This window comes from Tenrec ecaudatus, chromosome 17 (genome assembly GCF_050624435.1).
Source record: "Tenrec ecaudatus isolate mTenEca1 chromosome 17, mTenEca1.hap1, whole genome shotgun sequence".
Lineage (NCBI taxonomy): Eukaryota > Metazoa > Chordata > Mammalia > Afrosoricida > Tenrecidae > Tenrec > Tenrec ecaudatus.
This window is the reverse complement of record NC_134546.1, coordinates 34,864,027-34,880,525: the sequence shown is the minus strand read 5'-3', so window position 1 is coordinate 34,880,525 and position 16,499 is coordinate 34,864,027. Positions and strand designations below refer to the sequence as shown.

The 16,499-nt window shown below is 49.7% G+C and overlaps 1 protein-coding gene across 2 annotated transcripts in view; it reads right to left on the bottom strand.

Moving 5' to 3' along the window:
• Window positions 1-16,499, bottom strand: part of MTA3 (metastasis associated 1 family member 3) — a 182,127-nt gene that overhangs the window by 15,224 nt on the left and 150,404 nt on the right. For both annotated transcript variants that reach the window (XM_075535416.1, XM_075535417.1), the window contains exons 15-16: window positions 10,776-10,862; window positions 7,923-8,069 (exon numbers count right to left, since the gene is read on the bottom strand). In XM_075535416.1, the coding sequence (XP_075391531.1) occupies window positions 7,923-8,069; window positions 10,776-10,862 (234 nt within the window). The remainder of the gene's footprint in view (window positions 1-7,922; window positions 8,070-10,775; window positions 10,863-16,499) is intronic.

Here is a 16,499-nt window from a genome sequence, read left to right as displayed (position 1 = left end):
CTCTCAGGATTTCGTGGCAGCCTATCCCCTCTGCTGGAGTCTCAACTACGGGCGCGCAGGGCATGTTCCTATCGACTGAATGTCTTATGGATCCCGGGCCCTGATCTCAGAACATGCCTGTGTCCCTTGAAGACAACCCACGCGTCACTCCTGGAGAATCAGACTGGAGAAATCACTGTAGTTAGATGGAAGATATTGACAGTGAATTTTTATACAATTCACATACGACTAACTAAGAAGACCGGTTGCCACCTGAACAATTTCCCCAAGAGAACCTTGATACTCGCTGGCTGCTAGCCGAGTGGTCAGTGTCAAGACCACCTCCAGGTACCTTGGGAGAAAAGCCTGGCGATTTCCCTTAAAAGCCCGCCATGGAAACTCTGCAGAGCGCCGTTCCACCAGGCACGCGCGGCTGCCAGGAGCTGTGGACGGAGGAGACGGACTGGCTGTGAACAGTCCACCAGTCCATTGAAACACGTTCCGCCCTTGGGAGATTCTGTGAATTTTCTCTTCTCTTTTGTCCCTCCCCTGTCCCCGAGACCAGTATAGCTCTGGTGTGCCACGTGCCTGCCGGGAAAAGCAGAGCGGAAGGAGCCCTGGTCGGCGTAGGGGCCCACACGGGTCTGCTGACCCCAAGGGCACCACGAGCTGCTCCACGGAGAAGGACGAGGCGTTTCACTCCGTACAAGAGTGACAGTCCTGGAGACCCACAGGGGCAGTTCTAGCTTGTCCTGTGAGTCAGAATGAATCAACTTGGTGGCGGTGAGTTTTATGATCCAGGCAATGAGCCCTGGTGGCGCAGCGGTCAAGTGCTCATCAACAAGATGCTGGCTGGACCCTACTGACTGCTTCTCGGGGGGAAAGGCGCAGCCGTCCGCTACCCTCTGGGGCAGTTGTACTCTGTCCCGTCGGGCCGCTAAGCATCATTGGACAGGGTTGGTTGGTTTGAGAACACAGGCAGGGGAGCGCCAGTGGCAGGAAATGGAGGGAAGGGGGAGTTCATTAAGCTTACACTACATGATGATGATGTATCCTTGGTAGCCTGAGCCAAGAAAAATACCCAGTAGTCTGTCTGTCTGTCTGTCTGTCTCTCTCTCTCTCTCACACACACACACACACACACACACACACACACACACACACACACACACACACACACACCTCCTATCCACAGTAAACACAATCCTCTCTTAGGTACATCCTGCTCTTGACACACACCTTGTCCCTTGTTTGTCCAGTGGAAGAAACCCACCTGGACGACTTGCTAGCCCGGGAGCGTTAGAAAACCCCTTAACCCCTCTGAGCTTTGGTTTTTCATGGCTAACGTGAGGCTACCTCATAAAGGCAGAAAAATCAAGTGGCATCCAAGTGTAAAAAGAAAGAAAAAAAGCAATTTTCCTACCCACTCTGGAAGGAAAACAAAACCGACCCCTTACAGAGGGACTGACCCAAGGTCAACAGGTAACGGCAGGAGAAGTCAGGCAGGAGGCTCATCTGACCCCCAGCTCGCAGGTGGCTTCCTCCCCAGCAGAGATCAGGTCTGTCTCGCTGCCGTCTCTTGTGGGGTCTCACCCAGGACGAGCTTTTCTAAAAATGGTTTTTTGGTCTCTGTTGACTTGAGGGCCTTCCTATCGCCGTCCCTGGAGTTAACCAAGCAGGCCAACCGTAAAAGGGACTGTCCCCAGAGTCCCTGTGAGTCAGGAGTGGAGGAGACAGGATGCGGATGCCACCCTGCCTGCCATGTGGTGCACCCCTGGACCACCAGCCGGAGGGAAAGGTGGAGGCGTGCACAAGCTTGGGCCGCAGGGAGCCGTTGGGGGGCTTGTAGAAGCCAGGCTCAGGGCCAGGGGAATGACTGTGACTTTCAGGAAGGCAGTAAGAAGGGATCCAGCGTACCAAGGACCCTGCGTCCTTGCAGCCAGGAGGCCCCCCGAGACTCTCTCTTCTCCCGCTGGAGGCCGAGGTACAGAGGAGGAGGAATGAAGAAGGCAAACTTCGACTGCGAGGCAACCCTGAGACTGGAATATTTCAGTCGAGCCAGACTTCTAATTCCAGTTCAATTTGCTCCATCAGTATACCGTTAGGTGTGCTCATCTGTCTGGCATGCTGATAATTAAACAGCCGTGCTAACTGGCTCTGACTGGATCACTCGGGGCAGAGCTTTTCCATGAGTTTGGATGTCAATTTCAGTCCGGGTGGCATCAGCTGTCCCAGGAACACTAGCGTTTAGCCTAGTGGGTTTCTTTGGTTTGGTTTTCCCAGTACTTTCTGTTCATTTTAAAAATTCCAGTTAGTCAGGAGCCTATTTCCTGAGGAAGAGTGAGACGAACCAGTGCCCCAAGGAAAAGGTTCATTAGTGATGCAAAGGGGTACGCTTCTAAAAGGAGCGTTTCTACTTCACGCTCGTCTTTCAGCTCCACACCCCTCCCACCCTCCTTCTAAACTCAGCTCCACCGAGCTGGAGCCCTGGTGGTGTAGTGGTTATGCCTTGGGTTGTGATCTCCATGGTGGGCAGTTCGAAACCACCAACTGCTCCCCAGGAGACCTAGGCTCTCTACTGCTGTAACAGTTACAATCTTGGAAGCCCCAGGGGTTGCTGTGAGTCAGCCTGGACTCCAGGGGTAGCTTGGGTTTGGTTGGGATCTGATGCCCTGTTGGGCTTCTCCAGCAGGGGGCATGAGAGGGAGTAGGTGAGGCTCACTAACTCCCTGCCATGGAATGGATGCTGACGCAGAGTGGTGACCTTATATGACATGACAGGCCGACTCCTGTGAGTTTCTGAGACCATAACTCTTTACCAAACACAGAAAGCATCGTCTTTTCTCCCAAAGGAGCTGGTGATACGGACACCGGCCCAACTCATAACCACGACACCACCAAGGCTGGGGGAAGGAACCGACTTATGCCTGTCCGTTTCGGTCAGGGTCACTCCAGGGTGCCGCAGCAGATGCTTCCAGTCTGCAGCTCTATGTCACCCTCTGAGCACGGCCTCGTCCACCCCCTGGAAGATGCCAACAAGAAGGCAGCACTCTTGCTGTGGAGTTCTAACTTCGCTGGGTCTTCCTTGAGGCTCCAGGTTGTGCTAGTTGCTGATCACCTTCCTTTGCTGTCTCAACCTAGCAGAGGGAACTGCTTTCTGTGGCCCACTCTCAAACCCCATGCTCCCCACTTACCGAATCCATCCAATATCGGTCCTATTAATTTCTTATATTAAACGCTGTAACAATAGTTCCTGCACTTATCTTGTTTACTTCCAACAAACAAACACACGGCCCATCGAGTTGGTTCTGCCCCTACAGGGCTGAGTAGAGCTGCCCCAGTGAGATTTCCAAGGCTGTAAATATTTACAAGAACAGAAAGCCTCCTCTTTCTCTCTCGGAGTGGTTGGTGGGTTAGAACTATCAACCTTGTGGTTAGCAGTTCAACTAATAACCCACTGTGCCACCAGGGCTCCTTATTCTGCTGATTCAAACTTGAGCCAAACTCCCTGCCGTCGAGGCAACTCCACTCGAGGGGCACTAGGCTACTGCCGACTAGAACCTGGCGGACACAGCAGTTGGAAAGCTACCACTTCGTTCACAAGAGCAAGTCTAAGGCATCAACCTCGCCTGAGTTGGAATCCTAATTCTGCTCCTTCACAGTCAAACTCCCTGTGTTCGGGTCGATGCCGACTCATGGCAACCCTACGGGACAGGGTAGAACTGTCCTTTATGGGAGTAGAAAGCCCCCTCTTTCTCCCTCAGAGTAGTGGGCAGTTTTACACTGCTGACCTGCCTATATCATCAGGGCTACCATTTCAATTATCCAGTATTCAGCAAATTAAAAAAAATACTCCACCTCTCTATGTCTCATTTTTCTCAATCATTTTCGCATATGCAATGAACAGTACTGAACACCTGCTCGCTGCTGAGCCTATGCTCAACGACAGAGCTACAAAGGTATGTGGAAGTTCAATTCCCCGGTCAACTAAGACTGAGTAATGTGCTTGAACACGGAGATAATGAGCATAGGGAGCTGGCAGAGTGGCCTGCAGGGCACCAGCCTTCCTGTCTGCACCTTAACAGGGGAACAAAGAGGAATCCTCCTAGAGAAAAATGTGCTTCACCAGGTAGGGCTCCTCCAGAAAATGAGGTGAGGGTTTTCCCCCAGCGAGGCTGAAGGATTCAGTCAGCATAAGACTAGGGATTCCTTGCATGGCCTAGCCATTTCTCCTGCTCGAAGCAAAGAAGAAATGAATTCTGCAGTAGCATTCGTTCCAAAGGAAATGGGACAAGCCAGGAGGAGAGAGGACCAACTACAAAGGACTTAGGATGTTGAGAAGCGAGAGAGCAAGAGGAGCGGCCAAGCAGGGCTGGGCCTGCGGCCTGGAGCACAGTGTCGGCAAAGCAGTTTTCCAACACCCCTAAAGATTTTTACCATAAAGAGGGTGTTTGGTTTGTTTTTTTAACCATAAAAATTAAGTACACAGGGTGCGAGGTAGTACCGATGAAGAACACAGCTTTCCCCCAGATCCTGGATGCTTCCTCCCCCCAACTACCATCATCCGAATTCTACCTTGCAGGCCTGGATAGGGCAGAGGTTGTACACTGGTACATATGAGGGCTGGAGGTACAGGGAATTCAGGGTGGATGATACCTTCAGGACCAAGGGTGTGAGGGACGATGCTGGGAGAGTGGAGGGTGAGTGGGTTGGAAAGGGGGAACTGATTACAAGGATCCACATGTGACCTCTTCCCTGGGAGAGGGACGGCAGAGAAGGGTGTGAAGGGAGACTCCGGATAGGGCAAGATATGACAAAATAACGATGTATAAATTACCAAGGGCACATGAGGAAGGAGGGAGCGGGGAGGAAGGGGAAAAAAAAGAGGACCTGATGCAAAGGGCTTAAGTGTAGAGCAAATGCTTTGAGAATGATTGGGGCAGGGAATGTATGGATGTGCTTTATACAATTGATGTATGTATATGTATGGATTGTGATAAGAGTTGTATGAGTCCCTAATAAAATGTAAAAAAAGAAAAGAGGAGAAAAAAAAAGAAAATGATTAGGGCAAAGAATGTACAGATGTGCTTTATACAATTGATGTATGTATATGTATGGACTGTGATAAGAGTTGTATGAGCCCCTAATAAAATGTTAAAAAAAATTAAGTACACACATATAAGAGCTAGAAACATAGGGAATCCAGGGAAGATAAACCACTCAGGACCAATAACGAGAGTAGCAACACCAGGAGGGGAAGGAGAAGATAGGGGGCGAAGGGGAACTGATCACCATGATCTACATATAACCCCCTCACAGGGGGATGGACAACAGAAAAGTGGGTGAAGGGAGACATCGGTCAGTGTAAGACATGGCAAAATAATAATTTATAAATTATCAAGGATTCGTGAAGTAGGGAAGGTAGGGAAGGAAGGGAAAAAATGAGGAGTCCTGATACCAAGGGCTCAAGTAGAAAGAAAATATTTTGAGAAAAATGATGGCAACAAGTGTACAAATCTGCCTGACACAATGGATGGATGGATTGTGCTAACAGTTGCACAAGCCCCCAATAAAATGATTAAAAATTTTCAAAAAAAAAGAGCTAAAAAAAAGAAAAAGCAATTTCTTGCTCTCTAATCTGTGGCTGAGGAGGGACGTACTTCTATTTTATTTTTTTTAAAATGGACACACAAAAGGGAGTAAGTTCTCATAAAAATGAAGGAATTTATGGTCTTTTAAGAAACGTGAGCATAAGATCATGAACAAGAGGAAGAAGGTGGGGAGAGCAACATGCGCCTATGAGACAGTGAGGACATGGTTGGGAAGACATTTAAGGGCCGGAAGACATGTGAGGCGAAGGCTTCGCTTCTGTACACATCTCGAACCTGTCAAGTGAGAAGATACGGCTCTACTTGGGGGGCACACGAAGACATTTTGAAAGAAAGAGCTTCTGAGTACACAAAGGTGTGAATTATGAAAAGCGTAAGCATGTTATCAAAACGGCAAGTAGCTAGAGCAGAACCTAAACACGAAAGTTAAGGAGAGACCCCAGCCTCTCCCGGCAGGGGGGAGTGCACTTGGCTCGGCGTTAGTGAACGTCAAGGCGTGAGCTGACCGCAGGGAACCCTGTGTGAGCGGGTAGCTGCCGGGCAGGCTGGTTTCGCGGGCCTCACCCATTGCCCGCCATTGACAGGGTGCAGACAGCGCTCATCTGTCCTTTGTTTCACTGGAAAACATATGTATCTTCCTTGTCTGACCCATGTCTGCCTGGTACGGGTTCTGGCTTTCACGGGTTTTATTGTCATATCGCTTACCTTCTTCCAAACTTACTTTTGCATAAAAAAAAGTATGGGCAAAAAGTAAAAAAGAATGGGCGCACTCAGCAAATGGATGCGACACCTGTACTTGTGAAAAGGATGGCTGGCGTTGGCACCTCATTCCTCGTAGTCAGACTGCAATGACCAGCGAGTTTCTGATTCCCTGCCCGTCCCACAGGTCCCGGCGTTCAGAGACTATAGGCTGAAGTCTTTGTGTTCATGGAAAATAGATCTGAGTTCTTCTGTTCCAACCCTTTGCAGCTTATACATACCCCCACATGTACAAGCTCAGTACGTCTATGAACACACACGTTTAATCTCAAATGAAGGAACCTGGACTCATGCCGTGTTTTCTGCGGAGGCAAGCTCCTGCCCTTCGAGGGGCCAGGGAGGTGGGGAGAAGCCAAAGAAAAGTTTCAGATCCCATTTTTGGTGGAATTCGAAGCCTGAGGCTGTGGGCAAGGAAATGGTGGGGAGAGTTTCAGTGTCTGCATTCTGACACCATCCTTCCTTGGTCCACGGCTGTAAAAACGCATCAGGTCTATGTGGCTGGAGAGCCCACGTGCTCATCAGCAAGGAAGCATTTTTGTAAGAAGGCTGTGTAGCTAAATTCTTCGAAAGTTCTTCCCCCTTCACTGGTGTTCTATAAACGCAAAGGAAACTCCTCGCCCTGTGGGTGAGGGGCTGGGTGGAAAACCACAAGGCGGGTGGCTGAAACCCACCCGTCAGATGAAGCCATTGACGCCCGTATAAAGAGTTATGGTCTCAGAGACCCTAGAGAGGGTCCCCGAGAGTTGGAATTGGCTATGACCTTCAAAGTGGCAGTGTTCTATGACCTTCAAGACTCCCATGCAGGAAAGCCCTTGCGGGAAATGATCATGAGAAGGGCCGGCCCACATCCTTGGCCGCCTTATAATTTACTCTCCCGGATGGAATCTGGAGCTCCACCGGCCTGGGCAGCCTCGAGAGTGGATTCCTAAAGAAAGTACCACACTGAAAGCAACCCAGCAGCTCCAGAAGAATTAGGACGAATGGTACACACTGCGTGGACGATGCGTGATGCTTTGGATACAGTCCCAACGGGAGTCATTCTACGGCCCCGCTCAGCGGAGGGGCGCAAGAGAAGGTGTGCTATTTCTTCATTTCATACATTCTTAGGATGTCACCCAGGAAAATGCTATCATGATTTGTAGCACTCCTAAGCAATTAGACAGTGTATATTTCAGACTGAAGAAGGGTCAGATGCCAAGTTCAAGATGGTCCACGGAACGCTGAAGAGCCCCAGAGAGTGCTGATGTATGTCTCAGACACAAGGTCAAAGTAATCCCTCATCTTGGGGCCATCTATGCGAGCCGTGAGCATGCATCGGGGCACGGCTCTAGAACCCAGCGGGGCCAGCCCGCTAAGTGGCCTCCATCTCCGAAGGGTCTCCAACAGGGGAGGAGAGCAGAAAGGCGCCTCCTGAAGAGATGGGGAACCGCCACTGGGCAACATTCCCTCTCCGAATCCCCCACGCCACAGGGGGAATCCAATCAGGGCAGGCAGCAGCCTGTTTGCAATCCATCACTTGGTTTAGGGGAGCAGGTGGGGGAGGAGGGGCTGGCCCCAAACCCCAGGCTTACATACCATCCAGGCCATTGTGATGAGTGTAGTTTCTTTTTCCCAGAATGCTCAGCGCCATGTGATTCGGGGTGGTGAGCATTCGCTTGGTACTTGGGGTCTGCAGGCTCGGTGTAGATCGGATTACATTAGGTTTCTTCGCAGGATGGATTTCTGGCGGAGGGGAGGGACAAAAGGCTTTCTCAATTTAGAACATGGCATTCGAAAATCTCTGCGTGCACTTACATTTGCTAGTAGACAGGCATCTTACTTCTTAATGAGGTGAGTCAATTCCTTAGGAGCTGACATGTTTTCCCAAGGACTTGCATAATGAATTAGCTTCAAGCGTGGTTACCATGGCTTTACTTATCAAAAGCGAGCTAGTTATTCCCCTGCTGGATGGAACTCGGCACCTCTTGTTCAGAGTACAAGCAAAAAAAAACACATCCTCATCAGAAGGTCACTGACAACCTGAGCTTTCCTGAGGCAGTAAGGGACCTGCTCTTCACAGTATTAGAAATCAAGAGAGAAGCTGAAGAGGCAGCCTCAGACAGACAGACAGACAGACCTTGAAACTTTGCTAACCCAGGAGAATGCGATAGGAGTATGCCTGGTGTATATGAAGGCTTTCTGGAAAACTCCTTCCCTGGCTCTGCCACCAAAGGATGGGGCCGGGGCCAATCACTCCCAGCCCAGAACATTTGGTATGGATGAAATCTGAAACGGATGTCCAGAAACAGTAGTCAAGAGATAGTAGAAGAGAAGTTTTGACTAAGAGAACGTTGCAAACTGCAATGTGCACATGGCGTGCGTGTGTGTGTGTTCAAGTACCCTGTCATCAGGCTCAGAGCCCAGGGGGACCTGCGACTTGTGAATAGAGCGGGCGGGCAGCCACTGTGGAGGGTGGGTGTATTTAGGGACCTGTCTTACCAGCACTGGGCAACCTTGGCTAAAGTTGATCCTCGTGGCTGCTTCTCGGCTCCATCACCCAGCACCTCAGCAGAGCAGAAGCCACGTTGGGTCTCTCGCACACCCCCACCCAAGGTGGGGAGACAGGAGAGCAGCCTAATTTGGTAAACGTTAGCCAAAGCTGTTAGGATTGTTAAAATTACACCTTGGTCTGGTCAAAATCCTACTGCCCACCAAAATACTCCTGACTGGTTCCCTGCGAGGGGAGACTTAGCTTTTCCTACTTTTCCACCGATTTAGATCCGACTCCTATCGCAGGCTGAGCTGAAACGTGACCTCCTTCAGGCAAGCTGCCCACGGCGCTCCTCAGAAAGAACTGCTCCTTGTTCAAGGGCCCGATGCGGCTTAGTTTCATTCGTGGATAGGGTTTAACCCTTTGTCTTGTAGTTCTAATCTGGGTTCCTTCCCCACCACCCTGAGAGATTTATGGGGGCCAGGCCTCCTCATCGTCGTGTCCCCACATCGCTGCGTACAGCCTCCTGCACATCGCAAATACTCAGGGACAGGGGCACAGTGTGGCTCGGCTGGGAAGGGCCATATCGACTTGGGTTTGTCTGGTTAGCACGGAAGTTTCCTCTCAGGGGGAACGTGGCATTAAAGGCCCGTGGAAGGCTGACTAGCAAGCCACATGCTTTCTATTCTCTCGATGAACAAAACCTTTCCCTTTCTAAGCGTGAAGCGGTTTTTAGGACTAGGTTCTGGAAGGGAGCAGACAACCATCATCAAGGACTTTACCACCCTGGCCTAGGTCATCCCTACACCAATCATGTGAGAGCTCGAGCATGCCTGCACTCACCTGCGACATGTTTGGGAATATCAAAGCAACTTATCCCTTTTAGAATAAGATAAGATATGAAGCAGAGAGTAACAGCAAAGAAGGAGCAGTGAACTTTGGACTCTTGGGATGCTCTGCGGAGGGCCAGATATTATGCCAAGTTCAAGGGTACACTCTGATTTTTAAAAGGCTGGATGATTCAAGTCTGAACACTTCTTAACTACATATCTTTCTGATATAACAACCTGTGCAACTTGGGAGTACATATTTCACGTTGGGAAAATGAAAAAGCAAGAAATATGGAAAGTGCAAACCCTTATCATTCTCCTGTCTAGGCATATTAGGAACCATTATTGTGTGAATTATCTGAAAACTTGCACACAAAAAAAAGTGGGAGTGGAGTATTGCTAAGTAGTCTTTTGGTATGCAATCCTTCATTGTGGTATTTCAGTGTGAAATGTCACCATTATCCTGGGAGACCCTGAGTTAAATAATAGGGCAAAAAGCCGAAAGTAGTGCAAATGTTCATCTTCCTAAGTAACCTTCATTGGCACATCCAGACTATCGGGATTTTTAAAAGGCAGGCTAAAGATCCATCTCAGCATGATGGCCGTATTTAATGGCACTGAAGAGCGTTGAGCTGGCATATTATTTTGTATCCCGTATATGGCCCACAATTTAAAAATCTGCTCAGTCTCATTCTTGTAAATGCAAACAAATAAACCAACCCTCTCCATTTAAGAAGAGGTAGAAATGGTAGGAGAATCTAAATTTTAAATATCCAGCCTTGAAGCATATTTATCCTCTAAATAATAAAGTGATTCTTATCTCCCACTTTTTGCTGAAGGCTGTATTCCTTTCCATAAATACAGATCGCATGCATTATGTTGTAAGTCGGTCATTAAAAAAAAAAAGAAATAGATACACCCAAGACTGTGTATGTTGAGTGCATGTGTTTTGACAACCCCCCGCCTCCCCCCCCAAAAAAGTGAAAGTCTCTAGGTGAACTGACTTTATCTATGAAGGTGTGTCACTGCGGCTTTATGGGAAGCTTGCGCTGCACTGAAGTGCGTCCATTCGCCTGGTCAGATACCCGTCCCACGCAGGGGACTGCTTCTCCTGCAGACAATACACACCTAAATATCCAATGATGCAAGCCAAGGGCTTCCGGGTGCTTTTGCTTTTCAGCGGACTCCCAGAGAGGTCGGCATGTCTGTCTGCATCTGAGGAGAGAAAGAAACGTGAAGATAACCAACAGGGCCGAGGTCTTGACTTTGACCACACACACGCTGCAGAAACGGAAGGTGCAAGTGGGCCACAGTGCCAGCTCCAGACTCCTGCTTGCTTTCCCTTCGGGTTTTCAAGACGCCATCGCTAGTTCCAGTCCCTAACTGCCGAAGGGGAGAGCCACCTGGACAACACGCACTGGCAGGCCCGGTGTGGAGGGAGCAGACACGCACCGGACACATGGAGCTTTTTTCTTTTTACTGTGTGCGCCCCTCGGAAAAGCAACGCATGTCCAGCCACAGAAGCTCTACGTCATAGACCAGTTTCCCTACGATGCGAACGGGAATCTGTCCTAGTTCAGGAGGAGTCTGACGAAGGCAGCACTAGGTGCCCATCGCTGACTTCGATGCCGTGAGTCCCCACCTGACTTGGCCAAACCCGAGTCCACCACAGCATCGCACAAGGGAGTTAAGGAGCCCCTTGGCGTGGCCTCGCATCCTACTGATTGCCTTAGCGTGGAGATGCACGTGGTTACCTGCTTCCAGGCCCTCTCGGATCCACCAGTCAGAACAGGCAGATTCTGTGAAGATGGATGTTAGCTCCTCACGGCTGTCATCAAACTCCTCGTACACTGCCGCCCGGTGTCCGGACAAGGAGGAAACAGAGCGCACAGCACACACTGGCTGCGCTTTAATCCGCTGCCAGGTGGCTGGCGAGAGCAGATGGGGAACCCGGCTACCTCACACCAAAACGAGGTGCAAAGAACATGCTGCAGGGGCCAGGCATGCGCTGAAACTTTGAAAAATGTTTGCAGAACGCTGCCATGAGCTTTCGCAGAGTAGCTTTAGCAGACAGGAGGCTACTATGCTTTGTGTCTTTTCCCCACCTTCAAATATTTGGCAAAATTGGCTTTCAAAATTTCTAATTCTACCAGAGAAACCAAGGTCCCCGAGTTTCCCCCTTGGCAGGCACACGTGCCGGGGATTTTCCTAAGCTGCCTAGCCGAACCCTCTGAGCCGTGCGTGAGACCATGTTCAATGCCATCTGGAACCTTAAAAAATGTAGACCACCAGCTGTCGCCACCTCTCTCACAGAGGTTTTGGTACGAACTATTAAGTACAAGGTGGGAAAAGAGGATTTTAAAACACGTCCAATAAACGAAAGCATATACTGTGGAACGCCTCGAACACCAGGAAAATGGAAACATAGCCGGGATACCGGCTAATTCCCATGTAACCACTGACAACTGTTCACAATCCAATTGCTTTTCCTCCCACTTAGAAGATTCCTTTCTTTGCTGGGGGGGGGGGGGGGGAGGGAAATCGGGGATGACTGAAGCTCTTCTGTTGTTGAAGGAGCCATCTCACAAGCGTTTGTTGGAAGAGTATTCTAAGTAAACATGCGGAAACAGCCCGAATCCTGCCAGGATCAAAGGTCTGTCCTACCAGGAAGGGTTGATGTGAAGTCATTCCTCCTGAACATTACACATTCACATCGTACATGGGATGAAGACATGCTCTTTCTTCTCCAGGAAAAAGTGAAGCTTGGATGAATGGACTTGCCTAGCTCTCGCGGATCTGCTCTGAGACCCAATGGAAGGCGGCCACTCTGCTGGCAACTGGTGGACGGACACTGAGGGCGAAATCAAAGAAATCCACCCAAGGGTCAACTTAATACCCTAAGACATTTCATTCTTTCCCCCAGAGATATTTCGTTTTAAGTTACGCCCATTTCTTGCTAATTACTGGCTGTTGGTGAGGTAAATCACGAGGGTCCCAGAGATAACTGACATCCAGGGCGTCTCTCAGTGGAGATCTACATGCTCTTGTTAGACAGCATGCCACTGGCCGCATCCTGATCGTGCAGCAGAAGCTGGGCACGCGGGGCCGTGCAAGGAAACCTGTCGGAGCAAGACAACGCCTGCGTTTTCCAGAGTGAAAGAAAGGTGGTTGACTGCACACTGTCAAGAGAAGGAAAACTTGGAAGACTCCGGAAAAATACCAGGCAGTCCCTACGGGTTCTGGCTCTCACAGGTTTCACTGTATTTTAAATAAAGTGAATGGTTGGCAAGAGCTATACACACAGAATCACAGTCTCAACTATGAAGAATTGGGGGTGAAAGGTGGTAACCCCATCTGCAGGAAAATGGCAGCCATCCGGTGAGCAGGAATGGAATCATGAATGCCTCCTGGCCCGAGGGGGAACACCATCAAGGGCACGATCAGGTCCACACTTGAACTTACGGAACGCATCCTGGTCCGCAATGAAAGCCAGGCCCGCTCATCCCTTGTCACTCACAGCTCACAGGTTCCTCGCCTAAATCTAAACAAAGCCAATTCCTTCGGCTGCTTTGAGGACATGCAGAGCAAGCTCCGAGGAGACGCTCAGAGCACGTCTGGGCCACGCATCTGCCCAGGGCAGGGCCGTCTGCATTGCACACGAGTCACCTGACTGGCCACGAGGCTCATCTGGTCCTCCCCGAGGAGGCCCTACGTCTGTCTCCTTGACGTAAACCTTGAAAAATGCAGTTACTTCCATTGCAGCTCACGGGTGTTACCCTGCACCGTGGGGGAGGTGGGGCTGGAATAGGAAACCTGCCCGCAAGAACACACTGGATACAAAGTTTACAAACACGTCTCACCTGGGGATTTCAAGAGGCGATCAAAATAAAACCATCCGCATACGTTTCTGATAGGAATTGTAAACCCCTTTGTTAGCAAGGCGTGCAAGCCAGGTATTGTAAGCCACGACTAATAAGTTTAACTACATTCTAAAGATCATTGGCTTGGAAAATGCATCCTAATGTCAAAAGACCAACTGGGGGAAACACATGGCATCATACATCACAGATCAAGACCTTGTTTCCTTAAAATATGAAGTTCCCAAAGCCAGGAAGAAAGCTTCTACCTAGCTAACAGAAAGCAGGCCAGGGACAAATGTAGCTGACAGAAGAGAGGCGAATGGCTTCCAAAGAGCAGATTTTTCTTTTTTCACTTACGAGCGATAGAAATTCATCTACATGTTCACCTGTCAGCTAGTCATGGTTTCAAATACGGAGAAAACAGGCAGCAAGGGTCTGGAGAACAGGGTCTTCTAGCCGAGACACTGTGAGTGACGGGGTGAGCTGGAGTTTTTCTGAAGGGCAGCTAGGCTCTGGTTCCCAACATGCAAAACCCATATTCCTTCACTCAAGCCTTAAGAGTTCTCAGACTGTAAGCTAGAGCATCCACTCACACCCCCTGCTTTGTGGGAAATGGCATCTTCATGAGACCATTAGCTGTAACTTTAGGAGGGAAAACGTACTGAATAGGAAATTGACCATGGGTTTGATGCACATTCAGTCATGCACCGATATCGAACGGCCTCCAAGCTGTTATACAACAGCAGCAAAATGCAGGCCGTATCTGTGTAAGACAGGCTAGAGCTACTAGATGATGCTGGATACGAAGAAGACCTCTCCCCCACTTCACCCAGTGGGTTCCAACTCCGGGACCTTACACAGGGTTTCCAAGACTGTCCATCTTTATGGGAGCAGAGCTGCTGGTGGTCTTGGACCACTGACCTTGTGCTGGGCAGTGTAACACTTACCGAGAGGGACACGCGCTCCTTCCCATCTCTGGACAGACCCGCCAGACCCGGAAGGCAGTGATTCCTTCTGACGAGAGCAAACCAGAAGAGGAATGGGATAAAATTCAGTCCCTTGTGCTCCTTTAGAAAAAAACGAAAGTTTCCATCCAAAGCCACTTTTTGGGGAAAAAAAAGTAAGAAATATGAAAATAAACCAGAACATATTCTCAGTCTCTGTTCAGAGCTTAAACTTCACAAAACCATCGAGAATGCCTAACGCCGAGAGATCACGAATTCATAACAAACTTCTCATGAAAATGGGGCCTTGGATGCTTCCAAAGGTGAACGGGAAGATGAAATTTTTGGATGCTTTCTGAACTTCATCCCGAGGACACGGTTGCCCTTTAAGTCTGGTGTGTCAACCACTCAGAAACCACTTAACGAAGGCGCAAAGGTGGCTGGGAAAGCACTTGGATCCGCTCCTGGGGCCATTTAGGTCCAGCTGAGAAATGCTGCCAGTCCTTCTACTTCACCTTGCTCACGTGCAGGATCCCGTATCGCAGACCGTCAAATCCTGAGCTCAGCGTAGGGGTGGGACGATTTCCTCCTGTGGCAACTTAGGGGTAATGGCTAGCCGTTGAGTATGGCACTGACGAAGGAGGCACCAGCACCCCACTTTCTCTGGAGGGGGGTACGCAGCCTGAGAATCCAGGGTGTCTGACGCCGGATGTTGTGTGGTCCGTCGGCAGACTTTGTCGAGGACACGGTCCTGTCCTTCGCGGAAGGCTGTGGCAGTTAGTCTGCAAACCACTCCAGACAAAAACCATTCAGGGAAGAAGCGTGGGTAGCAGAAGGTCAGCAGTTCAAACTCAGAAAGATGCTCCCATAAACTTTCCAAGTCTTGGAAACCTAAACGGGCCGTTCACCATGAGCCAGAATGGACCCAATGGCCATGGGCTTGGGTTTCGCCTCGGTGGAGGGAGGACCTGGCTCGGCTGCGACATCATGTATCGTAGTTGATGTCCCAGAGACGCACAGAGGCATGTTGTCTTACGAGAAACATTTCAGAATTTGGGGAAATTGGTCTTTTCCTGGGCATGTATCTCAAAACAGATAAACAGTTGATGATCACATGATGTTATTTGCATTTTTGAGAAAATATACACTGTATAGAGTTCCAAACAGAAAAGGTTTGTAAGGATAGCAAGTCTCCTTCCTCCAGTCCTCCATCTGCCCTTGGCTCAAGCTCTATGATCTATGTGCATGGTGTAGGGAGAAGCAAGCAAACACCCCTTCCCGATAGTTCTTAATAGATGTTTCTTAAGGAAAACAGAGTCCAAAGAATACCCAGGGGGAGAGGGCGTCCCTCTAAATGGGCACTGATTTCTAAGTCAAGGATCCGGGTTATGCGCTTTCTGTCCCCACAGTCAACTGTTCACACAGATTGAGAAGGTGTTGCTAACGCCGGAGGCCATGGCAGGGGCTCCTTCTATCGTGCACCCGGAGGAGGCTCAACTGCCTCCCCCAACACCATGCGGACTTATTACTGAGTTCTTGGATCTGTCCATGCTTATGTTTTAATTTATAAGCTTCCATTTGATCTGAATACACATTCCAATCGCATGAGAATGACTCCTAACCCTCTTTAGGAGGGGCTGGGTAGGGGTGAGGAACGGGGAGGGTTGGCCATTGAGGAATCCATGAAAGCTCACAGACCTCTTACTGAGAAATATTCTGCTTGTACTGATCAAATGGTCACTCAGACCAACTATACCACTCACAAACTAGCCAAGAGCAAGACCACGGATGGGTCTACCTGGGGGAGAGGTTGCAACAAGATTCACGTACAGGGAGTGAACCCGAGAACCGATGCGGGGCTGCGGTTCAAAAATACCGAGGAGAGGGCTGTTGACACCTCACAAGGTTAGCTCTCAAGATCAAAATGAACTTTTCACAGAATCTGACCCTCTCCGTAACCTGATGACCATCTACGAGGAAATAGAGTGACACACGCTCTTCGAATCTCACTGTACAGAACGGCTGTTCCGAAAGACGTCTGTTTGCAG